This window comes from Equus caballus, chromosome 11 (genome assembly GCF_041296265.1).
Source record: "Equus caballus isolate H_3958 breed thoroughbred chromosome 11, TB-T2T, whole genome shotgun sequence".
NCBI classification, from domain to species: Eukaryota; Metazoa; Chordata; class Mammalia; order Perissodactyla; family Equidae; genus Equus; species Equus caballus.
In genome coordinates, this window is record NC_091694.1 from 45,638,843 (window position 1) to 45,665,764 (window position 26,922).

The 26,922-nt window shown below is 40.1% G+C and overlaps 2 protein-coding genes across 5 annotated transcripts in view; one reads left to right on the plus strand and one right to left on the minus strand.

Moving 5' to 3' along the window:
• The window catches only part of SMYD4 (SET and MYND domain containing 4), a 42,488-nt gene extending 37,439 nt beyond the window's left edge, over positions 1-5,049 (minus strand). Inside the window, exons 1-2 of one of the 4 annotated variants that reach the window (XM_001504342.6) lie at positions 4,753-5,043; positions 3,645-3,790 (exon numbers count right to left, since the gene is read on the minus strand). In XM_001504342.6, the coding sequence (XP_001504392.4) occupies positions 3,645-3,778 (134 nt within the window). In that variant the 5' untranslated portion in view covers positions 3,779-3,790; positions 4,753-5,043. Of the gene's footprint in view, positions 1-3,644; positions 3,791-4,752 lie in introns of all 4 variants that reach the window. The other 3 variants (XM_005597654.4, XM_070227858.1, XM_070227859.1) reach the window with 3 other exon arrangements.
• RPA1 (replication protein A1) overlaps positions 5,044-26,922 on the plus strand; it is a 63,589-nt gene continuing 41,710 nt past the window's right edge. The window contains exons 1-4 of the mRNA XM_023653219.2: positions 5,044-5,301; positions 18,011-18,061; positions 19,228-19,306; positions 19,971-20,079. Coding sequence (XP_023508987.1) covers positions 5,269-5,301; positions 18,011-18,061; positions 19,228-19,306; positions 19,971-20,079 — 272 coding nt within the window. The 5' untranslated portion in view covers positions 5,044-5,268. The remainder of the gene's footprint in view (positions 5,302-18,010; positions 18,062-19,227; positions 19,307-19,970; positions 20,080-26,922) is intronic.

Below are 26,922 nucleotides of genomic sequence, written 5' to 3' on the forward strand. Positions count from 1 at the left end.
ACTGATGTCATGGGTGTGGATGAAGCTGCATGAGTTGAGAATAGAGAGTGAAAAGGAAAGAGAGCCTAGGCTGGAGTCTCGAGGAACGCCAATATTAAACAATCAGGCAAATCCTCTTCTTTGATTTACATTTCTTCCAGTGCACCAAAATGTCAAAGGATTCTTGCAGATTATTCCCTTTTGCTGGTTAGTACACTGTATCAACTATCTTAGGAAATCTCTGCCTATTATTCAAAGTTTTTACCAGCAGTTCTCCATTGTTTCTGGAAATTCTGTAAAGGGAATCCACAGACCCTGTAGAGGTTTAGACATTATTTTTCAAAGTGCGGTCAGGACGCAGTCAGTGGGTCATGAAATCAAATTAGTGGGTCCTGATTAGTATTTTTTAAATGTGATAAGTAGGAGGGAAAATACAGAGTACATCAGATGCAGGGGCTGGCCAGGTGGTGTAGTGGTTAAGTTCATACGCTCCGCTTGGGCAGCCCAGGGTTCGTGGGTTCTGACCCGGGCGTGGACCTGCACAACGCTCCGTCCCACGTACAAAATAGAGGAAGACTGGCACAGACGTTAGCTTAGCGACAATCTTTCTCATCCAAAAAAAAAAAGTACATCAGATGCAATAAGCATCTACACCTTCTTCCTTGGTGAACTTAACCAGTCTCACGGCTCAAAATGCCACGTACAATTCCCAGATTTATCTCTAGCCCAGGCCTCTCTCCTAAACTCCATGCCCATTTAGACATCTCCACTTGGATGTCTACTAGACATCTCCAGCTGAAATATGAACCCCTAATCTGTCTTCCCAAAATAGCTCCTTCTGCAGCCTTCCGAGGTGATGCTAATTTCATCCTCTACCTTTGGCCCCATAGGCCTGACTTCCTAGAGTCACTTTTTACCTCTCTCACTTTCTAACATATTGTATCCTTTCTGTCAGGAAATGCTATTAAATCTACCATCAGAATCCAACCACTTCTCATCACTCCCACTACCACCACCCTGGTCCAAGTTACCATCACCTCCTCTCTCAGCCGCACTAATGCAATAGCCTCCCAACAGGTCTGTATTTCCCCTCCTGCTCCTCTGACAGTCTATCCTCACCACAGCGGCCAGGGTGATCCTTTAAAACAGGGGCCAGCAAACGTTTGTAGAAAGCCTGAGAGTAAAGTTTTAGGCTTTGTGGGCCAAGAGGTAAAATTGAGGCTATTACATAGGTACTCACACAAAAAAGAGAAAATACGTTTGTAGAAACTTTTTATTGACAAAATTCAAAATATAATAATAATTCAGTACAACTTTTTCATAATACAGGTCTACTAATGAGAAGAACGGATTTTTTTTTTAAGATTTTATTTTTCCTTCTTCTCCCTGACGCCCCCTGGCACATGGTTGTATATCTTTAGTTGTGGGTCCTTCTAGTTGTGGCATGTGGGACATGGCCTCAGCATGGCTTGATGAGCGGTGCTAGGTCCGTGCCCAGGATCCGAACCAGTGAAACCCTGGGCAAACTTAACCACTCGGCCACGGGGCCAGCCCCTGGATATTTTTTTTAATAGATACCATTTTGCTTAACTGGAGTTCAAAGCCAGTGTTCCCTATCACCAAATCAACCGCAAATGTTTCTCTGTAAAAACCATTCTTAGCTGATGGCCATACAAAAACAGACAGTGGATGGATTTACCCTGCAGGCTACAGTTTGCTGACCTCTACTTTAAAATGTAGTCAGATCATATCACTCTTCTCTCAAAACCCTGTGAAGTAGTTTCTTATTGCTGTGTAACATATCAGCACAAATTCAGCAGGTTAAAACAATACCCACTTATTATCCTCACAGTTCGTAGATCAGAAGTTCAGGCAGGCTCGACGGGATTCTCTGCTTAGGGTCTCACAAGGCTGATCAAGGTGGCCACTTATATGGAGGATCTGGGGAAGAATCCGCTTCTAAGCTCATTCAGGATGTTGACAGAAGCCAGTTCCTTGCAATTGTAGGTCTGAGGGCCCCATTCCTTGCTATTAACCAGGAAGCACTCTCAGCTTCTAGAGGCTGCCTGCATTCCTTGCCATGTGGTCCCCTCCATCTTCGAAGTCAGCAAAGTGCATTCAAATCTCCTGCTTTGAATCTCTCTGACTTCCCTTTCTGCTACCAGTTGGAAAAAACTCTCTGCTTTTAAAGGTCTCACCTGAATGGGTTAGGCCCACCCAGATAATTGTATCTCAAGGTCAATTTATTTGGGATTTTCACTACATCTGCAAAATCCCTTGAAAGCAGTGCTTAGGTTAATGTTAGATTGAACAACCAGGGGACAGGAACGCTGGGGGGCCCACCTTTAGAAATCTGCCTACCACACCTTGCAATAACTTCCTCCTCAGAGTAAAAAGACAAGGCACTTACAAGGGCCAGTAAGATTTGTGGCACCTGCTCTCCCACAACCCCTGTGCACATCCTATTACCTCTGTGATGTTATTTCCTACCACTGTCTCTGGCTTACTCTGTGCATCCACACCGGCCTTCCTGCTGTTGCTTGAAGGTACCAGACACTCTCCTGCCTTAGGATCTGTGCCTGTATGCCCCTCTCTCAGATTTCTACTTTGTTAACTCCTGTATCTCCAAGACTTAGCTCTACTTTCACTTTTTCAATGAGACATTATCTTTTTTTTTGGTGAGGAAGACTGGCCCTGAGCTAACATCTGTTGCCAATCTTCCTCTTATTGCTTGAGGAAGATTGGCCCTGAGCTAACACCTGTGCCAATCTTCCTCTATTTTATACGTGGGTAACCACCACAGCATAGCTTGATGAGTGGTGTATAGGTCCATGCCTGAGATCTGAAGCTGTGAACCCTGGGCCACTGAAGCAGAGTGTGCGAACTTAACCATGACACCACCAGGCTGGCCCAGTGAGGCATATCTGACCCCACTACTTACTACAACAACCTGCACTCTTGCTCCTGGCACCACCTGTTTCCCCTACCCTGTTCTTTTTTTCCTACTGTACTCATCACCTTTAACATGTTAAATACTTATTTATCATGTTTATTGTCTGTCCTTCCTTGCTAGAATTAGCCTCCTCAAAGGTAAGAATCTTTGTCTATTTTTTGTTTACTGATCTATTTTTTTTGTTCACTAAACATATAGCACAGTGGCTGGCACAAAATAGGCAATCAATAAATTCACTGAATGAAGTTTGGGGAAGCTCCTGTTTCAGTTTTCTATGTATGTGTGCACTAGGTTGCGATGTAAAGTATTCTTCTTACTGAGGAGTGTAGTCAAGAGAGCCTGAAAACCACTGGGATTAGACTATATGACCTCTAAGGTCTTTTCCAAATACCAGCTCTCATGAATTTCTATGTGCAGCTAATAAATCTCCACTGTATCCTTTGGGATATGGCAGGGTTCGCAGCCTAGTGACTACAGCAAGGTGCTGACTATTGAAACATAACATTGACACTGCAAAAGCTAAACAGCATTCCTACCTGTTCTATAACAGCTTAGAGAAAATGGGGATGACAGCAAGGATTGCTGAATGCCCCAAAATATTAAAATCTGAACCTAATCCTTCCATTAAAAGAGATATAACTTGAGAACAAATGACAAAAGAGAACATTTTGCAGATCAAAAATTTCCCTGGTTAAAGCTTCCTTTCACTTACTGAAGAAGTGAAGAGGAGTGAAGAAAGATATCGCTCAGAGTCTCTGCTTTAGAAATTGTGACCTGAACGGACTTCGGAAGCAAAGCCCACTTCTCAAGGATGTATGATTTCCACTCCTCCACGGGCAGATCCATGTTACTTTAGCCCTATAAAATGAAGAAGAAAATAAGGCATTCAGATTTCCACAAATGCACTATTCTAGAAAATCAAGATTCCATTCAAGCCAGCATGAAACAACAAAATCCATTCTCGTGGTCTTTTCCTACAGTTGTTTACATGCGGAGGAAGGATCTACACTTTCTCACACCAATTCACTCAGCATCCTTTCATTCAGAAATATCCACCCAAAGGCTGCTCTGTTCCAGGCACCACTAGGCGGTCAGCCGGCCACGATCCGTGTCCTCTTAGACCTCTATCTACCTAGCGCTCAAGTCAGAAACCTGAGAGACAGCCCAGATTTTCTTTCTCACTCTGCCCAACAATTAACTTAACCAGCATTTCTCTCTCTTACACAGTTCCATTGCTTCTTTCCATCCCCAGGTCCTTCCTTCAGTTCAAGCCCTCACCATCTCTCGTCCGGCATTCTTTCTAGAACGTCATAACTAGTCTCCATGTCCTCGGTACCCCCACCCTGCAATTCAGTCCATCTTCCACATTGAGGCAGAAGTCAGTCCTTTGCCTTAAATTCATCAGTGCACCTCCCGGCATAGCGAAGCCCAGTACAAACCCTTCATTATTGGACCCTTGGCTTACTTTCTAATGCTCAAGTCTCATTTCTTCCTCTGTATCCTCCCATCCTGAACTACTGAAAGCTAACCCCACCTTACCAGGCTATACATCGCCCTAGTTTTTGCATAGACTATTCCTTCCTCCAGGAGCATCCCAGCCCTCACGTGGAGTCCACTTGGCAAATTTCCACACAGCCTTCAAGACTCAGTTCAAATGGCCCCTCCTCTGGGAAGCCTTCCCTGATTTTCCGTGATCGCAGCATACTTTGTGTCTCTCCTGGAGTCCATTCCGTGTCTACCTTGAGTTAGGGCTACTCACAGAGGAAAATCCCTCGACAGACTGTGCTCTCCTCTGAGAGCAGGGACCGGGGCTTATTTACCTTCAGAGACCCCCACTGTGCCAAGCGCAGGGTGTGGCACCGGCGGGAACGGAGCACTGGGTTGCTGGAATCAAGTCACTTCTTTGACTACATTTAGCAGCAGAGTTCTCAAGAAACAGCTCTAATCCTCCGCTGGGCACCAGCCGGTCAGCCCGCCTCGAGCCTAGCGGCTGTGCGTCCGGGGGCCCTCTCCGGCGGCTCCCGGAACTGGTCCAGCCGCGCGCTTGGCGGCATTCGCGTCACTCCGCGCGCCCCGGGGCCCGGCGCCCCGCCCCCAGGCCCCGCCAGCCTGTGACCGGGCCCGCAACCCGGGCTCGGGCGGGGCACGTAGGCCGCCCGCCGCGCATCGGCCAATGAGAGGGCTGCTCTGCCCGTAGGCCCGCCCCCTGTGCCGTGCGCACGTCGGGAGGCGGTGCACGCAGCATCTCGGGCCAATTGCTTTGGAGCGCGCCGGACCCCGGGAGCCAAGTCCGGGCTGCGCAGGAGCCCGAGCGCGGGAGTTGGCGCGTTGGAGCCATGGTGGGCTACTTGAGCGAGGGGGCCATTGCGGTGAGCAGACCCCGGCGGGCCGGGGCGGCTGTGCGCCTGGGGGCGGAGCGGGTGGAGACGGGGGAGAGGAGCTGGGGGCGATGGGGAGACAGTGCGAGACGAGAAGGTAACGGGAGTCGCGGCGGGGGGGGGGGGGCGGTGGCGCGCCAGGTGACTTCCTGGAATTAAAGGATTTTTCCTGTCGTCTTTTAAACATGCTCGTGTTTTTCCTGCTTAAGAAAACGAAGCAAAACAAACTGTTGATGTTCTCGCATCTCCCTCCCGCATCCTCTCTATCTCCTCCCCTTCCCCCACTCACAGCCCAACTTCTCCAGACTTGTCTGTTTCCACCTGTTTGGTTTCTTCATCTCCCGTTACCCCCTGACCGACTCCAGTCGCTCCCTCCTCTGATCACTATAGACGTGTCCTTGGCTCAAGTTAGCAGTCCCTCCACGTCGCTAAATCCAACAGACTCTTTTCAGTTTTCAACTTAGCAGCGTTCTCAGCAGCGTTTGAGTCTGTTGAGCGTTTCTTCCTTCTGATAGCATCCTCTTCTCTTGGCTTTTGTGGCTCAGCTTGGCTGGTCGGTCTGTCTTAGCAGGTCCGTCTTTGTAAATTTTTGTTGACTCAAGGCTCTGCTCTAGGCCCTCTTCTCCCAAGGCTACCTCATTACCATCTGTATGTCACTTGCTGACTAATGTCTTTGTCCGGAGCCACCCTTACTCTGAAAGACAGACCTTCATCATCTGTCTGCCTACCTGATATCTCAAAGGCGTTTTAAATTCAACATGTCCTAAAGCAAATACATTATCTTCCTAAGTTGGGCCTCTGTTCCCTATCTGGATGAATGGCACCGTTATCCGTTAAGTCATGCTAGCCAGAAATTGTGGAATCATTCTTCCTGTAAATTCCATCACCCTGGATGTCTAGTCCATCACCGAGTCCGGTGTGTTTTACCTCCACATATATCTCTTAAATCCGTTTACTTCTTTCTGTCCCCACTGGCACCATGGTTTCTTGCCTGGACTACTCACTTCCCTCGAGTATAACCATCTTCCTACCATTCCCATCATAGCGTATTCCCACTTGTTCTCTCCCCCTTTCCTGCCTTTTTTTTTTTTTTAATTTAAACTCCTAGTATATTCCATACTCTTACTTGCCACAGGGCTTTTGAACATTCTTTTCCCTCTGCCCACTGCCTAGGTGGTTCTTTACTCACCCTTCACTGGCCAACAAAATCTTCATATCTCAGCTCAGTTACTTCTCAGAGAAGCCTTCCTTGACTTCCTTTAGTAGGCTAAATCCCTTTATTTTGAGACCTTAATTCCTGTTTGTTCACTTCTTAGTTGTGTGGCTTTGGGCAAGATACTAAATTCTGCCTTTCCTCTTCTGTAGAATGAGGGTAATGATACCTAGTACCTCTTGCCTAAGGTTAGTGGGAGGATTAAGTGAGCTATTACATTTAAAGTGCTTAGTCCACTCCTGATAGAGTGTTTAGTATATATCGTCTATTATTGGTAATCACAGATGTAATTTTACATTTATTTGTTGTTTATTTGATTAATATCAGTTACTTTTTGTCTCCACTGCTGGATTGTAAATTCTTTGAGACCCGAAATTATGCCTGTTTTTTGCTTAGCATAGTCTCATACCTGGAGCAGTGCTGGCAAGTTTGAGGTGCCCAGTAAGTGTTGGCTAGGTGTGTATGAGGTGTTGAAAAGAAAGGGACAGAGATGGATTGGGAAGAACAGTTGCCAGAGTTGAGTGAGTGAGTAAATTAGGAATAATTAGACCTGAGAAGTGATTGCAAATTGTAGTCCTCATTTACTTTACAGCTGCTACCTTATGTCTTTAAGACAAGTTAGGAATTACTCTTCACTTTTAAAAAGAAGGATCATGGTGTTATTTAAATAATTTGATTGGTTTTTGCCATGTTCAAAATTTTGGAAACATAATTTCCAGCGTTAGGTGACATATTACTTAGATTTTATTTATAAATGACAAAGAAAATTTTTGTGTGTGTTTGTGGTAACAGAGTGTGGAAAACCATTGTCAACTTTGATTATCAGCTAAAGCGAGTAGAATTATTTTAGTTCCAAAGATACAGGCCCAAAAGGGTAAGCAACTAACACACAAATAGTAGAGGCATTTTGGGCAAGAGCTAACATCATAAAATAAGGGGTTATGCATGGAACTATTGTGGCAAATAGAATAAATAGCATTTGTCTCATAAGTAATTGGGTAACATAAAGAGGAAGGGAACTAATATTTTTGACTATTTCCAGTGTGCCAGATACCTTATAATAGTCGCTACTTACCTTGTAAGGTAGATTTTTATCATTACCCCCATCTTACAGATGAAGAAATTAAAGTGCAGAGAAGTTTAGTTTGTTGATGAAGTGAAGATTTGAACGCATGTGCCCTTGACTATTACATTCTGTTGCTTTGTATTTTTGTTAGCAATGTTAATTTGGAACAGTGAAGGTGGTTTTGTCTGAAGTGTACATATCATGCTGTATGTCCTAGAAGAGTAAATCTTATATTCACTATTTATGATGACACAACTTAAATTAAAAAGAATAACAAAGTAACACATACGTGTGGTTTTAAAATCAAATAGAACAGAAAGGTGTTTGATGAAATTGCTGATCTTCTGCTCCACCTTGCCCCAGTTCTGTTCTCCACAAACAGCTGCTTTTTAAAATCATGTTTATGGAAGTTCAATTTGATTTACATATAATAAAAACTGGAATATATGTAATGAATATGTACGATAACAAGTATCCACTCCTGTAAACAGCATCACCCCAGTCTCCTGCTCCTTCCCCATCCCCTGCCCCGCCTCCCATCACTGCTCTAGGTTCTGCTATCTATCTCTATAAGTTAGTTTTGACTGTTCTCAAACTTCATGTAAATGGAATCAAACAGTATGTACTCTTTTGTGTCTGGCTTTCTCTCAGCAAAACGTTTTTTGAGATTTATCCATGATGTTTCAGTAGTTTGCACCTTTTTATTGCCAAGTAGTCCATAGTATGAGTAAACACAATTTATTTCCCTGTTGTTGTTGAACATTTGAGTTATTTTCATTTTTTGGCTATTATGAATGAGGAGGCTATGGACATTTATGTACATGTCTTTTTGTGGAAATATATTTTCATTCCTCTGGAAATTCACTCACCTAGGAGTGAAATTGCTGGGTCATGGTAACTGAATGTTTATTAGAAATTGCCAAACTGTTTTCCAAAGTGGTTATGAGAATTATAGTCACTCCATATCTTCACCAAGGCTTAATTTTGTCAGTTTAAGTTGAACTCTTCTAGTAAATGTGTAGTGGTATCTCACTGTGGTTTTAATTTGTATTTGATAAAATTTTAAAAATCGGGTTATGTTCTTATTAATTGGTTGTTAAGAATTCTTTATTTAATCTGGATATGTCTTTTGTTAAATATAAGTTTTCTCCCAGTCTGAAAGAGGCTTGCCCTTTCATTTTTTTAATGGTGGGTTTTTGAGGGTTATTTTTGAGGAAGTTTAGCCCTGAGCTAACTGCTGCCAATCCTCCTCTTTTTGCTGAAGGAGACTGACCCTGAGCTAACGTCCATGCCCATCTTCCTCTACTTTATATGTGGGACGCCTGCCACAGCATGGCTTGCCAAGTGGTGCCATGTCCGCACCCGGGATCCGAACAGGCGAACCCCGGGCTGCCTAAGTGGGACGTGTGCACTTAACCACTGCGCCACCGGGCCTGCCCCTAGTGGTGTTTTTTGAAGAGCAGTTTTAAATTTTGATGAAGTCCAGCTTATTTTTTCCTTTTCTTAATTGTGTTTTTGCGTCTTAAGAAATCTTTGCCTACCCCAGGGTCACAAATCTTTTGTCCTGTGTTTTGTTCTAGAAGTTTTATAGTTTTAGTTTCTATTCAGGTCTGTAATCCATTTCAAGTTTACTTTTTTACCTATTGTGTATAGATCATTTTTTTCCTGTGCAGATACTCAGTTGTTCCAGCACCATTTGTTGTAAAGACTATAAAGTTTCATTGAATTACATTGTTGCCTTTAATAAAATGAATCTATATATGTGTGGGTCTGTTTCTGGAAATTAATCTATATACGTGTGGGTCTATTTCTGGAGTGTCTATTTTGCCACTGCTGTATATGTTGATGCTTACACCAATACCATATTGTCTTCATAACTGTAGTTTTTTAGTAAATCTTGAAGTTGGGTAGTGTAAATTCTCTAGCTTCATACTCTCAAAATTGTTTTACTGAATCTAGATTCTCTGTACTTTCGTATACATTTTAGATCAGCTTGTCAATTTCTGATAAAGCCTGATAGGATTTTGAGTGATAAAACATTGCCTTTATAGATCAATTTGGGGTCAATTGACATCTTACAAACATTGAGTCTTTGAAACCATGGATTTGGTATATATCTCGTTTATTTAGGTTTCTTTACTTTCTCTCAGTGTTTTGTAGTTTTCAGTGTGCAGGTCTTGCATACATATTGTTAGACCTAAGTATTTATTTTATTTTTGATGGTATTAAAATAGTATTTTTTGAAATTTCATTTTCCAGTTGTGTGTTGGTAGTATATAAAAATACAATTGATTTTTGCATATTAACCTTATATCCTGCCAACTTGCTAAATTGACATAGTAGTTTTTTGTAGATTCCTTAGGATTTTCTATGCACGTGATCATATCATCTGCAAATAAAGATAGTTTTATTTCTTCCTTTTCATCCTTTATGCCTTTATTTCTTTTTCTTCCCTTACTGCACTAGTGCTCTAATACTATATTGAATAAAAGTGATGAGAGCTATATCCTTGCCTTGTTCCTGATTTTAGGGGGAAATTGTTCAGTCTTTTGCCATTAAGTATGGTGGCAGTAGACTTTTTGGTAGATGCCTGCTATCAGTTTGAGCCTCTCTTCTGTTCCTAGTTTGCAGAGACTTTTTATAATAAATAAGTATTGAATTTTGTCAAATGCTTTTTCTACCTCTATTGAGATGATTGTGGGTTTTTTTCTTTATTCTGTTAATGTGATGAGTTACCCTGATGGATTTTTGAATGTTGAGTAAACTTTGCCCTCTTGGGGTAAACTTTACTTGATCATGGCATATTATATCCATTTTATATAGTGCTAGATTTAATTTACAAATACTTCATTGAGCATTTTTGCATCTGCGTTCATGAGTGGTATATAGGCTTTTCTTTCTTAGAATGGCTATTTTTTCTATCAGAATAAACCTAACATCATAAAATGATTGATTTTCTTTTTTTTTTGAGGAAGATCAGCCCTGAGCTAACATCTACCAGTCTTCCTCTTTTTGCTGAGGAAGACTGGCCCTGAGCTAACGTCTGTGCCCATCTTCCTCTACTTTCTATGTGGGATGCCTGCCACAGCATGGCTTGATGATCAGTGCCACGTCCACACCTGGGATCCGAACCGGTGGACCCTGGGCCGCCAAAGTGGAATGTGCACACTTAAGCGCTGCACCACCGGGCCAGGCCCTTTAACATCATAAAATGATTTGGAAAGTGTTCTCTTCTATTTCCTGAAAGAATTTATGTAAGATTGGTATTTTTTTGTCTTTAAATGTTAGATAGAATTTACCAGTAAGGCCATCTGGATCTAGAGTTTTCTCTCTTGGAGTATTTTATATTATAAATAGAATTTCTTTAATAGATATAGAACTATCTAGATTTTCTGCGTTTTGTATGTCAGTTTTCTTAATTTGTCAAGGAATTTATCCATTTAATCTAAGTTGTTTCATAAAATTGTCCCTAATATTCCCTTATTATATCCTTAATATATATATATATAGGATTCATAGTGATGCCTTTTTCATTCCTGATATTGAGAATATGTTTTCTTTTTATTGACCGGTCTAGCTAGCGGTTTTGTCAATTTTATTGATCTTTTCAAAGAACCAGCTTGTGGCTCAATTGTTTTTTTCCTATTGTTTATCCATTTCCTGTTTCCTTTGTTTTTTGCTCTTTTGTTATTTCCTTCCTTCTACATACTTGGGTTTGATTTATTCTTTTTCTGGCTTCTTATGGTAGAAGTTAGATAAATAATTTCGGACCTTTTCTCTTCTCTAATGTAAGCATTTAAAGCTATAATTTTCCCTCTAAGCATTGCTCTGGCTACATCCTACCAATTTAGATAAATTGTATTTTCATTTTCATTCTGTTAATAGTACTTTCTAATTTCTCTTGTGATTTCTTCTTCAATAGATAGGTTATTTAGAAGTTTCTTGTTTAACTTTCGAGTATTTAGAGGTTTTCTGGATATCATGTTGTTGTTGATTTCTAGTTTAATTCCAGTGTCGTCAGATGGTGTGCTCTATAAATTTAGTCTTTGAACATTTATTGAGACTTGTTTTACGGCCCAGCATATGGACTATCTTGATGAAAATGTTCCAGTTGTGTTTAAAAGAATGTGTTCTACAATTGTTTAATGATCTAATTAGGTCAAATTGTTTGGTGTCTTATATTCTTATTCTTTTTTTTTTTTGGTCTATTTGCACTGTCAATTACTTAGAGAAGAATCGTGAAACCACCAATTAAATGGTGAAGGTACCTATTTCTTCTTTTAATTCTGTCAGTTTTTGCTTCATATATTTTGAAACTCTCTTTAGGTGCACACATTTATCTTTGTTGTTTCTTCTTCAGGAATCAACCCTATTATTATTATTATGAAATGTACTTTTTTATCCCTGGTAATATTCCTTGTCCTGAAGTCTACTTTTCCTGCCATTAATGATATATTTTTTCCAGTGTTTTATTTTTAAGTTATCTGTCTTTTTATATTTGAAGTACATTTCTGGTAGACAGCAAATAGTTGGGTCGTTTTTATTCATTATGACAATTTCTGTCTTTTAATTGGAGTACTTGAATCGTTTACAATTACATATTTGGGTTTAAGCTTTTCATTTTTCTATTTGTCTCATCTATTCTTTGTTGTTTCTTTTTCTTTTTTTAGCTTTTCCTGATTTTTGGATTGAGTATTCAGATTTATTTCCATTATTAGCTTTACTTTTTTGATGATTGCTTTAGGGCAGTGCATCTTAGTTTGGACTACTATAACAAAATACCATAGACTGAGTGGTGTGAACAACAGATTTATTTCTCACTATTCCAAAGGCTGGGAAATCCAAGATGATGGTGCTAGCAGATTCAGTTCCGGGTAAGGGCTGTCTTCCTGGCTTGCAGCTGACATCTCCCTGTATGCTCATGTGAACTCTTCTTTATGTGGGGAGAGAGTGAGCTCTGGTCTTGCTTCCTCTTATAAGGGCACTAATCTTGTTATGGGGGCTCCATCCCTATCACCTCATCTAAAACTAATTAAAGCCACACTCCAAAGTGTCTGTCTCCTAATGCCATCACATTGGGAGTTAGGGCTTCAATATATGAATGGGGGGGGAGCATAACACACAAACGTTCGGTCTGTAACATTTGAGTAGTTCTCAAATGTTTTGATCTTAGAATACTCTATTTATTTATTTTTTGAGGAAGATTAGTCCTGCTGCCAGTCCTCCGTTTTTTGCTGAGGAAGACTGGCACTGAGCTAACATCCATGCCCATCTTCCTCTACTTTATATGTCAGATGCCTACCACAGCATGGCTTGCCAAGTGGTGCTGTGTCCGCACCCGGGATCCGAACCGGCAAGCCCCGGGCTGCTGAAGCGGAACCTGCAAACTTAACCACTGCACCACCAGGCTGGCCCCTTACAATGCTTTTACACTCTTAAAAAGCAAGAGCTTTTGTTTTTGTGGGTTATATCTACCTTACCATGTTTGAAATTATAACTGAGATACTTTTAAAATATTTATTCATTTAAAATAATAATAAAATCATTTGTTAACATAAATAACATTTTAGGAAAAATAGCTATATGTTTCAAAACAAATAGAAAGGGACATTGTTTTATGTTTTTGCACATTACTTTAGTATTTGGCTTGCTAGAAGACTTGACAGCTAGATTTATATATCAGCTTCTGCATTCAGTATATTGATATATGTTTTTTTTGATTGAACTATATGAAGAAATCTGACCTCAGATATGTAGTTGGAGAAAGGGGGAGTATTTTTTTTTTTCTGGGAAAGATTCACTCTGAGCTAACATCTATTGCCAATGTTCCTCTCTCTTTTTTTTCTCCTTCCACAAAGCCCCAGTACTTAGTTGTATATTGTACTTGTAAGTCCCTCTGGTTTGTCCGTGTGAGCCACCACCACAGCATGGCTACTGACAGATGAGTGGTGTGATTCCAGCCCAGGAACTGAACCTGGGCCACCAAAGCAGAGTGTGTCGAACTTTAACTGCTGGCCATCAGGGCTGGCTTAATAGTCTTTTCAGGCTTCCTTTTTGATCCTTGTGATATTATAATAAATATATATTTGTTCTTTGTCCAGTTTCTCACACAGCTCCTAAAACCCTTGGGATTTCCTGAATGATATGGGTGGGAGGAACTTTTTTTGTTATTCCTAATAAGCCCCTTCAACCGTGCTTGAGTTTACCTTGATGAGGTAACTCTTGGTGGACCTCATAGCTTCAGAATGGGGACTGATTGCCAGGGGAACCAACCATGTGATTAGAGAGTTGGAACTTTCAGCCCCAAACCATCCCCACCTCCCCAGAGAGGCTGGAGGTTGAGTTAATCACCAATGGCTGGTGATTTAATCAATCCTTCCTATGTAATGGGACTTTCAAAAGAAAACCCTAAACAGCAGAGTTCAGAGAGCTTCTGGGTTGGTGAACACATCTACATGCAGGGAGTGTGATGCATCCCACGCTCCGCAGGGACAGAATTACCTATGCTTCCGACCTTTCCCTGTGTACCTCTTCATCTCTTTGTTCATTTGTGTCTTTATAATATCTTTTATCATAAACCAGTAATACTAAGTAAAGTGTATCCCTGAGTTCCATGAGCCTGAGGAGGGGGTCGTGGGAACCCCCAATTTGTAGCCAAATTGAACAGAAGTGTGGGTAACCTGGGGACCACTGGTGTCTGAAATGGGCATGGGACAGTCTCATGGGCCTGAGCCCTCAACCCGTGGGTCGACACTAACTCTGGGTAGGTAGTGTCAGAATTGAATTGACTTGTAGGACACCTAGAATTTAGTTTCTGCAGAGATTGCGTCATGTGGAAAACCCACACATTTGGTGTCAGAAGTGTTTTGAATAGAAAAACAGTTTTCCTTTAATACTACATCAAAGCTTAACAAATGGTAGTTTCTTAAAGGTTGGCTGGAGTGTAGAACTGGTCTAGCTTGTGCTTTGGGTGAATCTTTACCTATGTGTTATTTGTAATGCATTGGTCATTTGGAAAGTGTTGGTTCATTGCGTTATGCAGATCTTCCATTATCGATATATTTTGTTATGTAACAATTCACGCTTATTAATCTCGCCGTTGATTTAATCAGAAATCTGTAAGTATTGGGAAGCAGTAAAGCTCATTGTTGGTGAATACAAGTTCTTAAAAGTTCTGATTTTCACCAGAACATTCTTTTATTGGCAACAGATACTATTGTTTTCCCTGAAAACAGGCTCACTTGTTTTTTTTAATATGTTTTTTAAACTCTTTTTTCTTTTCTTTTCCTTTGTGTTTTTTGTTTGTTTGTTTTTTGGTGAGGAAGATTGGCCCTGAGCTAACATCCATTGCCAATCTTCCTCTTTTTGCTTGAGAAAGATTGTTGCTGAGCTGACATCTGTGCCAGTCTTCCTCTATTTTATATGTGGGATGCTGCCACAGCATGGCTTGATGAGCAGTGCGTAGGTCCTCACCTGTGATCCGAACCTGTGAACCCTGGGCTACCAAAGCGGAGCGTGCCAACTTAACCACTACACCGCCAGGCTGGCCCCTCACTTTGTTTATTTTTGAGAAAATATCTACTGTAACCATAGTGTGTCATTTGCCCTTTCAAGTAAAAATGATGTTCCATGAAAACAGTAGCTAGTGCAAGTCACAACTCCAACAGTTGCACTTGTGCTCTTCCTCGAGGTGACAGCCGTGTTTCAGTATGCAGCAGAAGTACTTTTTGCATATTTCTGTGTTGTTACATAGAATGTTAAAAAATTTTGTGCTCAAGGGTTAAGATTTAATGTAATAAATAATTTTACTTCTTCAGGGTTCATTCTTTTTTTTTTTGAGGAAGACTAGCCCTGAGCTAACATCTGCTGCCAATCCTCCTCTTTTTGCTGAGAAAGGCCCACCTTGAGCTAACATCCGTGCCCATCTTCCTCTACTTTATATGTGGGACGTGTACCACAGCATGGCTTGCCAAGTGGTGCCATGTCCGCACCCAGGATCCGAACCGGTGAACCCCGGGCCGCCGAAGTGGAGCTTGTGACCTTAACTGCTGTACCGCTGGGTCAGCCCCCAGGGTTCATTCTTTAGTGACCCCCACTACCATGTGTTCAGGGCAGTGAAGAATACGACTACTAGTCATTGTGTGTATATATATATATATAGTGCAATATATATAATATTGCTATATATATAGCATAGTAACTATGCTAAAGCACCAGTAGTTCTACCTAGTTCTGCTTTACACCATCAGTGCAGATGTCAACACAGCTGTTCCAGGATAAACCATGAGTTTCAGAAAGTGATTCAACACTTTGAATATTTCAGTATAATTTGTGTTTGTTGTCAAGCATTCACATGAAGGAAGATCTTACTAGATGATTAGTTGGTGCTGATTCCAGATGAATACAAGCAAAACAGCAAGTCCAGCCCCATCTATAGATCTCTCCATTTGTAAAGCAAAAGTAGAATTCTGCAGAAGAGATATTAACTCAATCTTCATGATGTATCTTGTTCTTTAATTCAACAAGTTGCTGTATCATTAGAAGGTGTCTCTGCTGTGGTTTCTTCTACTGACTTTTCATCCAGCAGACATTCATCAATGTTAATAGTGTAAGGTTTTATTAGTCCTTCAGCCAGTTTTTCATTCTATTGAGTGAATGAGAATGAGAAAGGCAAAATCTTGTTTATGGTAATGAAAATAGTTTTGAGTTTATGAACCCCCTGAAAAGATCTGGAGCCCTCAGATTGCAGTTTGAGAACTGCTGCTTCAAGGTTATAACGTATATCTTTAACTTACCATGTCTACCTCCAAATAATATTTTGTCTAGTAATTTTTGACTAGATACTGGACATTATGAATATTACATTATTCAGTGTCTAGATTATGTATATTTCCTTAAAGAATATTGAATTATTCTGGCAGACTGTTGATTTCCTTGCAGATCGACTGATCCCTTTGAGACTGGAGTGGGTCTAAAGTAGCGTATACTTTTGAGTCTAGTTTAGTCCTATTTCTAAAGCATGGCCTTTTTAGGGTCTCTACGGAATGTACCAGGTGTTTATTAAGTTCTCTCCACTCTGGCTGGTTGGAACTCAAATGTATTCTAGCCTATATGAGCTCCAGTAATTTTCCAGCTTATAACTCTCTAATACTTCTTCTTCACCTGGCCTTGTGGAGTCTCATTCTATGTATGCACAGCTAAGAATATGGCTAAAGACTCGAGGGAACCCCCGTGTAGGTCACTGAAGCTCTTTCTCTGTAGCTCCCTCCTCTCTGATCCTCTGCATCCATGAGATCCAGCTAACTTACCTCCCTGCGCTCTGATCTGTGTGCAACAGGACTGCCCTGTTCTTCTGGTTCTTTCGCTGCACTGTGGTCCAAAGTGCCTCTCTTCAGAAAGCTAGGGTGATTGTAGGGCTCCCCTCTTTGTTTCCTTTCTTTCTGGGATCCCAGTTTTTTTTTTATTGAGGTTGTTTTGGTTTATAACATTGTATAATTTCAGGTGTACAATATTATTTATCAGTTTCTGTATAGACTGCATCATGCTCACCACTGAGAGTCTAATTTTTATCCATCACCATATTTATGTGCCCCTTTACCCCTTTTGTCCAGACTCCCATCCCCTTCCCCTCCAGTAACCACTAATCTGTTCTTTTTATCTGTGTGTTTGTTTATCTTAGTGGTTCGCCTGTTGTCCGGTATTTGAAAAGAGTTTGTGTGTTTTTTGTCCAGTTTTTCAGTTTATGGTTCGAAAAGCTAGTCTGGTTTAATTTATTTCAGCATGGGCAAAAGCAGAGGTCAGACGGTCAGTTTTAAAGTACTGTTAGTTTTTCTGATGATTACCTTTAAATGATGGCTTTTAAGAAACAAACTAAAAGCCTGATTGATAGTTGTTCCATTTTTTTTAGTAATTTTTTTTTTTATAATTGCTAATAGAGTCATGAGACTTTTGGTGAGATTTAATATTCAAAAGGTATGAAAGAAGATTCAGTGCAAGGTCTGCCTCCTACATGTGTTCCCTGCTCAACCAGTTCCTCTCACAAGAGGCAACCAGTGTTATATAAACAGCATCTTTTTAAGGTTGTGTAATACTCTCTTTTCAGGATTTACCATACTTATTTATGTAATTTTCTATTAATGGGCACTCTCGGGAAATTAATGTGCTGCTATGAATACTAAGTACGTATGATACCAGTATTTTAGATGTAGTAAGTGTATCCTTGTCAGTGAACGTCTCCCACTTTATAATTTTATGATTGTCCAGAGTGATGAAACTTAAACTAGATTTTCAAATGATATGTTCCAAGAAGGCTCTTTCAATAATGTTATTTGTGGGTTTTTCCAAATACCAAACTGTAAAATGTCAAATTTTAATCATGATTTGAGTGCGTATCTCACAAGAATCTGTTTTTACTCTTTCAGGCCATAATGCAACAGGGAGATACATCCATAAAACCCATCCTCCAAGTCATTGTGAGTACCTACATATGTTTTATGTCAAACATTTTTTAAACTTATATATAATCATAAGTTACATTTAATGAAGGACAAACAGATTTGTCCACTTTAGGAAGTTCTCTCCATCATCACAAAAAATAGACCAGTCCATGTTGTAATCCTAAGATAGGAAGCAAGCCTGTTTGTCTTTACTTGTCCTTACTTGTCTTCCTGCCCTGAAGTTTGTCTTGCTCAAATCTGCCTTCCCTATGGCCTCCAGAGAGATCTGCCTAAAATGAACTTGTCTGCTTAAAATTCTTCATTAACCTTGTCATTCATTTAAGGGTTCTCAAATTTTAGTAGGAATTTTAAAAATCAATAGAAGCAGAGTCCTGGATCATACCTGCAGATTCTCAGCCTGATGGTCTCCCTGTTTCTCCCAGACTCACTGGCAGTCATCTTAGGGCTCTGTTTACATGTTTCACTTCCTTCAGAAGCCGCCGCTGATTTCCTTCAAGTGGGATAAAGGTCTTGGCTCTACCCCTCTATCATTATGTGCACACCTCTCTTGTGTCTCTCTGCCTCTGTCTCTACCCCAGTTGTAAGCCCCTCAGGGCAAAGATTTTTTTTTTAAGGAAGATTAGCCCTGAGCTAACATCTGCCGCCAATCCTCCTCTTTTTGCTGAGGAAGACTGGCCCTGAGCTAACATCCGTGCCCACCCTCCTCCACCCCATTCATGGGATGCCTGCCACAGCATGGTTTGCCAAGCAGTGCCATGTCAGCACCCGGGATCTGAACTGGTGAAACCCGGGCCGCCGAAGCGCCACCAGGCCAGCCCCAGAGATTTTTTTTTTCGTTTTTAGCATGTTTCCTACACAGTACCTTGCATATATTAGGTGCCTTATTATATGTTTTTTTGAAATTGATTCTCAACCGAATTTGATTTAGGTGAGAGAGAACATAAGAGTATTGACAACTCATTTTATTCTCATCTATGTTATGTTTAATGCTGGTGGAGAGAGGTTGGTGGGAGAATCGTCAAGTCCACTTTTCTTTGACTTGGATTTAGGTATCAAGAGAGTGGGCAAGCCGTTCAAGTTGTGTTGAACTAATGGCAAACCCACTCTCCTGCCACTTAGCCGTACTCATCCCTGGGGACCGAGCAGACGACCTGGCTAATGAATCATGTTTTCTGTCCTAGAACATTCGTCCCATTACTACAGGGAATAGTCCACCCCGTTATCGACTGCTTATGAGTGATGGATTGAACACTCTGTCCTGTAAGTATGATGTATTAATCTGGGAGTTTGTATTTAAATAATAAAAGCACACCCAACACTTTGATTGCAATAATTTGAGACATTCCAGAAGTCTACATTTGCTTGGCTGTGCACTTCCTTCAGACAGAATTGCAGCTGGCAGAGAGCATTCTAACAATAGACTGGATCTAGTGGAAAGCTGCCACTTGGCTTAATTAATTTTCTCTAACTGGTGCTATGTGTTTTTTTTGATTAATTTCCCTCAGGATGATATTGACATTTAGTGAACATGATGGGTTAGCTCTCCTATACTTGCCTTTTTGGGGTTTTATTTCTGTGTGGGAAGCTTTACAAGAGAGAAAGGAGAGAATTTGCAGAATATATGCTTGCCATCTCTAGTCGCAAGGGAAAGGACCTAGAAAAGATTTTTTGGTCTTTCTTGTGAAACCTGAATGATGGAAAAAATGATTTGGGGCACTTTAAGAAATATTTACACTTCAGAATAGCAGCAGATGTTTAATGCACAGAAAATTAATACTGTTTTTCACTCTGCGGAGTCTGAGTAGTTTTAATTTCAGGAACATATTTCAGGCATTGCTTTTCTTTGCTAGTACAGATGTGATCAGCTTTCAGATTGTCATGACTGAAATGTTTTGGAAACTAAGGTAATCTCGGTGCTTTTCAGCTTTCATGTTGGCAACACAGTTGAACCCCCTTGTTGAGGAAGAACGGCTGTCCAGCAACTGTATTTGCCAGGTTAACCGGTTTATTGTTAATACTCTGAAAGATGGAAGGTAGGTGGTGTGTCTTCTTCTGTTTTATTGTGTTGTAGAATGGTGACTAATTTTTTTACAGAGAAGTTTATTATTGGATGCCAAAATTCAATTAGGTATCAAAAAGGCAACAGTGAGCTTTCAGCTAAGAATTTACAGCTATTGAGTTCTGAACTCAGGTCACTAAAACATGGCACTGAAGGGAGAGAAGTATGGAAGTAAATTGGAAGTTTCAGAGCAGGAGATTAAAGCAGAATTCAGAACTCTTCTTCTTTCTAATCTCTTCAGAAGCACTGTTTTTAGAATTCCCTCTTAAAGTACCTTTTAATGAAAAGGGGTCACTTTAAATTAGACCAGAAAAGATGTAATTAATTATGTAACACTGCCCTTTTTTTGCAGTCTCGAATCTTTCGTAGTACTTTCTTCAGCCAGTGCAGAGTGCGTTGAGTATCTATAAGATGCTACGTGCTAGAGATACAGTGGTGAACAGCACTGTTTATTCATGCCTGGGTAACCATTGCTAAAATATGGCATTTTTTGTTCAGGAGAGGCTTTACATTCCATTTTTCTCTCAGATTTTTTATTTTCAATTACAAAAACACACCCAAAACACATGAGAAGCAAATATGGCAGTCGTTTCTGTCTTAATAAGGCTATGGCAATGTATGTTACATTATTAGCTGTACATGTGCAAAGAACTTTTTTGATTTACATTTGTTTGGTATAGTTATCCTTTTAACTTTCAACCTTTCTGTGATTAATCGTAGGTGTCTTTCATAAATGACACATAGGTTTAGAATTCAATCTGCGATTTAATTGGTCAGTTTATTCTGCTTAATTTATTGGGGTTTTTTCCTCCTAAATTTTGTGTTTTGACCGTGTTCTTGCTTTGCTTTTTTCTCGTTTCTTGCCTTGGATTGATTGAGTTTACTTAATTCTCTTTTTTTCTTCTGTTAGTTTTGAAGTTACATATTCGATTTGTGTTTTCTTTGCACTTACTCTCACATTTTTAAAAAAAATAAATATTTGAATTAACAAAAATCGTAAAATAGGTCAGTATTTTTACCATCCTCCCAAATAAAAGTCTTAAAATCATCTGTGTTCAGTGTTGTAGTTCATTCTCTTCCATAGCCAGTGCTTGCGTAGATTCACCCAGAGTTTGTCAGCTCACCTTTGCCTCTTTCATCCCACTGCTTCCTTTTTAGTTCAGTTTTCCTTTTCCTGAAGAATATCTTTTAGGAGCTCTTATAAGGAAGGTTTGTGAATGGTAAAAATCTCTGTCATCTAACATTGTCTATGTTTTACTCAGTTAAACTAGTTTAACTGGGTTTAGAATTCTGGATTAACAGTTTCGTATTTCTCTATATCACCTAGTAGTGTCTTCACCCTGATAGAATTTTGTGTTCTCATCATATTTTGTAAGACAACTTTTATTATACAAGTCATATATACATAAATTACAAAACTCATATAAACAATTAACTGTAATCCCACTGCCTGGAAATAAATATTAACGTTTTGTTGTGTGTCCTTCCAGATTTTTTCTATGAATATAAATATTTATGAATATATATATTTTTTAAACTTCATAATAGATATGGTTTTATAAAATCCTTTTTTAACTTTATAGTGATTATTTTTACATGTCCGTAGATATACCTCTGTGTCAAATATTACTTGGTATGCCGTTGTAGGATTTACCATAATTTAGTTAACATTTAAATTGTATACAGAATTTCACTATTTAAAAATTTTCACCAATGTTTCCTTGAATATATCTGTAGCTCTATTTTTCTATGTATATTCAGTTTTTTTAGAGAATATGATTATGTTAATAAAACTGACACATAGTATAAGCAATTCAAGCAATACAAAGAAAGGCACAGGGGCCGGCCCTGTGGCCAGTGGTTAAGTTCACACGCTCTCCTTCGGCGGCCCAGGATTTCGCCGGTTCGAGTCCTGGGCGTGGACATGGCACTGCCCATCAAGCCATGCTGAGGCAGCATCCCACATGCCACAACTAGAAGGACCCACAACTAAAAATATACAACTATGCACCCGGGGGCTTTGGGAGGAAAAGGAAAAAAAATAAAATCTTAAAAAAAAAAAGGCACAAAGAAGGGGGAAATTGTCGAAAATTCATACAATCCAGAAATAACCATATTATCATTTCGTGAACATCATCCCAGATATTTCACAGTACATATATATATTAATGATTAGTGGATAGATAGAAATAATTTTGATAGTGGAATGACAATATAAATACTGTTTTTACTATCTTCCTTCCTAAATAGTTCAGTCCAAAAGCCATTAGGTGGGGCCAAGCAAGGTAGATGTCTGCAGGGGAGGGGGGCAGTGGTGGTGACCTGGAACCAAGTATCAGGGCCCAAATGAAGAGAGGAGGGTGTCTTTGTGTGCTGGCACAGGGTATCAGAACACAGGCAGGTAGGGAGAACATGCATGGGTGGAGGGTGGCTGTGGCCCAGTATGGGTTGTCAGAGCCTGAGTAGGGTGAGGCAGGAGTCTCTATGGCTATTGGATCCTGAACAAGTGAAGAGGTGAGGGGATGGGGGCACAGCAGCAGACTGTGGAGATTGAATGTGGAGAGGAGGGAGTCTAAGCGGGATAAGGAGGGTGTCTGCAGGGAGTGGCGGCAGCTTAGCATGAGGTGTTAGAGCCCAAGTAGGGAGAGGACAGTGCTTGTTTGTAATGGGGTGGTAGTGGCCTAGAGCTAGGTGTTGGAACCCAAGCATTGTGAGGAACGTGTCCATATGTGCAGCAGTTGGGATGGCAACAGGAGATTGGTTACCTATGACGAGAGTTGATCTAATAAACATTGAGGGCAATGGGATCTAGCCAAGGGAGAAATCTGTGATTTGGGATTGGAATTGGAGGTATCAGAGTAAACTCAAGGTTTTCAGTACAGTCACCCTCAATGACGAGGATATGTTCTGAGAAATGAGTTGTTAGGTGATTTCCTTGTTATGTGAGCATCATCGAATCTACTTACACAAGCCTAGATAGTATAGCCCACTACACACCTAGGCTATATGGTACTTATCTTATGGGACCACTATCATATATGTAGTCCGTTGTTGACTAAAATGTCGTTATGCAGCACATGACTGTAAATATAGATAGGTAGATAGATAGAGAAATAAATATAGACAAAAATATTTGGTTTCTTTTTTATATTATTTATTTATTTTTATTCAATTTATTTAAGCTAAAAAACAAAACAGTTCACCCATTTCTCCCATCCCACCCCCTCCAGAAACCACCAATCTGTTCTCTCAATCTGTGAGCTTGGGTTATTATTATGTTTACTTATTTGTTTATTATATTCCACATATAAGAGAGATCGTATGGTATTTGTCTTTCTGTCTGACTTATTTCACTTAGCATAATACCCTCAAGATCCATCCATGTTGTCGTAAATGGCAAGATTTCATTCTTTTTTACAGCCTAATACTATTGCATTGCACATATATATATATACACCCCCCCCCCCCACAATTTCTTACCATTCACCCATCGATGGACACTTAGGTTGTTTCCGTATCTTGGCTGTTATAAATAATGCTTCAGTAAACATGGGGGTGCCTATATCTTTTTGAGTTAGTGTTTTCATTTTCTTTAGATAAATACCCAGATGTAGAATTGCTGGATCATATGATAGTTCCATTTTTAATTTTTGAGGGATGTCCAATACTGTTTTCCATAGTGGCTGCACCAATTTACATTCCCACCAACAATGCACAAAGGTTCGCTTTTCTCCACATCCTCACCAACACTTGTTATTTCTAGTCTTCTTAATAATAGCCCTTCTAACAGATGTGAGGTGATATGTCACTGTGGTTTTGATTTGCATTTCCCTGGTGCTTAATGACGTAGAGCATTTTTTCATGTACCTCTTAGAGACCATCTGTATTTCTTCTTTGGAAAAATGTTTATTCAGATCTCATTTGTGTATGTGTATACACATCCTCTCTTGTGTGTGTGTGTGTATGTACGTGTATTCCCTAGATCTGTCTACAAGAGGGCTTTGGAGCAGCAACACCCCAATAGCTGAGAGCCCACATAGCACCCAGATCTTGGTTTCTGAATGCCGTTTTACACTAAAAGAAACCAGGGCTTCTTGGAGGATGGCTTGTTACAGGCTTGGAAATTACAGATGAACCTGGAATATCTTAATGTGCTGGAAGGGAAGGAAGACCTCAAAGGGAGATGGAACCGTGTCACAAGGACAGAGAAACTGGCTTGCAGAGCCTTACACTTGCCAAATCTATGGCAATTTAAAAATCAAAATCAAAATAGTAACAGATTGCAACCTATTGAATAAAATAGGAGTTCATAAGTCCATACTGAATAAATGAATACATGTGGGAATGGAAAGCTTTTTCTTACAATAGAATGCCATCTAACAAATGTGGAAGGTGTGATGGAATTAGAAAATCACCATTTGACAACCATCATAGTATGAATTCATCAGTGGGGGTTGTATAAGTTTCCTGCGACTGCTGTGACAAATTACCACAAACTTGGTGCTTTAAAACAATGGAAATGATTCTCTCTGGAGATCAGAAGTTGAAATCAGTTTCACTGGCCTGAGAGCATGGTGTCAGAGGGGCCACACTCCCTCTGGAAGCTCTCTAGGGGGATGCACTCTTTTTTTTTTTTTTTTTAAAGATTGGCACCTGAGCTAACAACTGTTGCCAATCTTTTTTTTTTTTTTTTCTGCTTTATCTTCCCAAATCCCCTGTACATGGTTGTATATCTTAGTTGCAGGTCCTTCTAGTTATGGGATGTGGGACGCCGCCTCAATGTGGCCTGACCAGCGGTGCCGTGTCGACACCCAGGATCCAAACCCTGGGCCGCTGTAGTGGAGCACGCGAACTTAACCACTCGGCCACGGAGCCAGCCCCAAGGGGTGGGGGATGCACTCTTTTTCCTCTTGTAGCTTCTGGTGGTTGCTAGCATTTCTTGGCTATGGCTTCATCACTCCAGTCGCTGCCTCCACGGTCGCATTATCTGCTGCTCTTCTGTCTGTGTCACATCTGCCTCTGCCTCTCTCTTGAAAGGATACATGTGACCCCTTGGATGATCCAGGATTATCTTGCCATTTCAATCCTTAATCACATTTGCAAAGTCCCTTTTTGCCGTATAAGGTAACAATCACAGGTTAGGATTAGGATGTGGATATGTTTTGGGGAGTCATTCAGCCTACCACAGATGCTGAACCAAGTGGGTGAAACTCTAAAGTTTCATAGAGTTAAAGTGATTCCTCATAACATAATTATTAATTGTAAAAGTAAAAGAGGTAACTTTACAGTAAAGAAACCTGGCAGATAGCACCTTATTCTAATGGTTAACATTAACACTACCGGTAATAAGACAAATAGAAATCATGTAGTACCTGATAGGATGCAGTGAGAAGACACAGCATCACTACTGTAATATTCTTGCCAAAATACTTACTTTGTATCCATTCGTGAGGAAGCCTCAGGTAAATTGAGGGATGTTCCGAAAAAATAGCTGGTCTCTGATTTTCAAATCTCAAACATGAAAGTAGAAGACTGAGAAACTGTTCTCGATTGAAGGAGTTTAAAGGGATATGATAATTAAATATAACAAGTGATCCAAGACTGAATCCTTTTGCTATTAAGGATGTCATTGAGACAGTTGATGAAATTTAAATGGAGTCTGTGGATTAGATGGAAGAATTCTTTCTTTATTTTCAAGTTCAAGAACTTAACCAGGCTCTATCTCAATATCAGTTGTTCTTATTTTTTGTTCTGGTACATGGTATGCATGCCCTTTCAGTCTGCAGATTCTCTTCTTTCTTTTCAATGAAATTTTTCTGTGTTTTCTTCCTTAATGCTCTTTTCTATTTCATTTGAGCTCCAGTTTTTACCTTTGTTGTGGATAACTTTGTCATCTATGTATATTTTCAGTTTCTTTAGTCTTTTTTCGAATGCATGCATTGGATTAACTCAAGATTTCCAACATAATAGTTTCCAGCTTTTAACTTTCTCTGTTCTGTTGTGTTTATAACTTAAATGTAGATAATGGTATTAATTTTATTCTCAATTTTTTCCTTAACTTTTCAAGTTCCCTTTTCTTCTCAATCTCTTGTTTTATCTCATCTTTTGACTTTTATTGAATTCTTAGACTTATTTATTTTGCAAACCGCTCTTGGGAAGTAGTGTTCCCTTTCTTGACTTACGTTTTCTTCTAGTTTGGAATTTTTGTCTCTGCCTCCACTGTTCTTTGTATTTTTATACACTGTTGTGTGTCGCATTGTTGCTATGTCATTTCTTTTTATCTTGTCCATGCTTAATTGGACAGTGCTGTCTGGACTTCGTATTTGCTCTGACACAGTCTAGGCTAGGTGCATTTCCTTGCCAGCTTTCCCACGTGGGACCTGTTATCTTCCACTCCAGGCTACCTTTGAATGTTTGAGTGGTGCTTTCTGTCCACTTTTCTGTCCTCTAGGGCGTGATTATGGGAGAGGGTGGAGAGCCTTGCTGGGGTTGAGTACAAAAACTTGGGCTTCATTCTTTCCAGTCAGGGATAGAATTCCACTCCCTTGGGCTTTGCCTTATTCCACCACCTCAGCATGGTGGCATGCCTTGTATTCTTTCCTACCTCTGCTGAGAACCTGTGTGTGTACGTCCAAGTTTATTTACTCATTATCTTATTCATTTAGGTTTATTCCAACAGGGCTTTAACAATCATCCTTGTACATTTATCCTTATGGGCTCGAGCTATTATTTCTGAATAGTAGATAACTAGAATTAGTATTGTGGATGTCAAAGGAGATCTCTTGTAGAAAGTATACCAATTAATATACTCATAAAC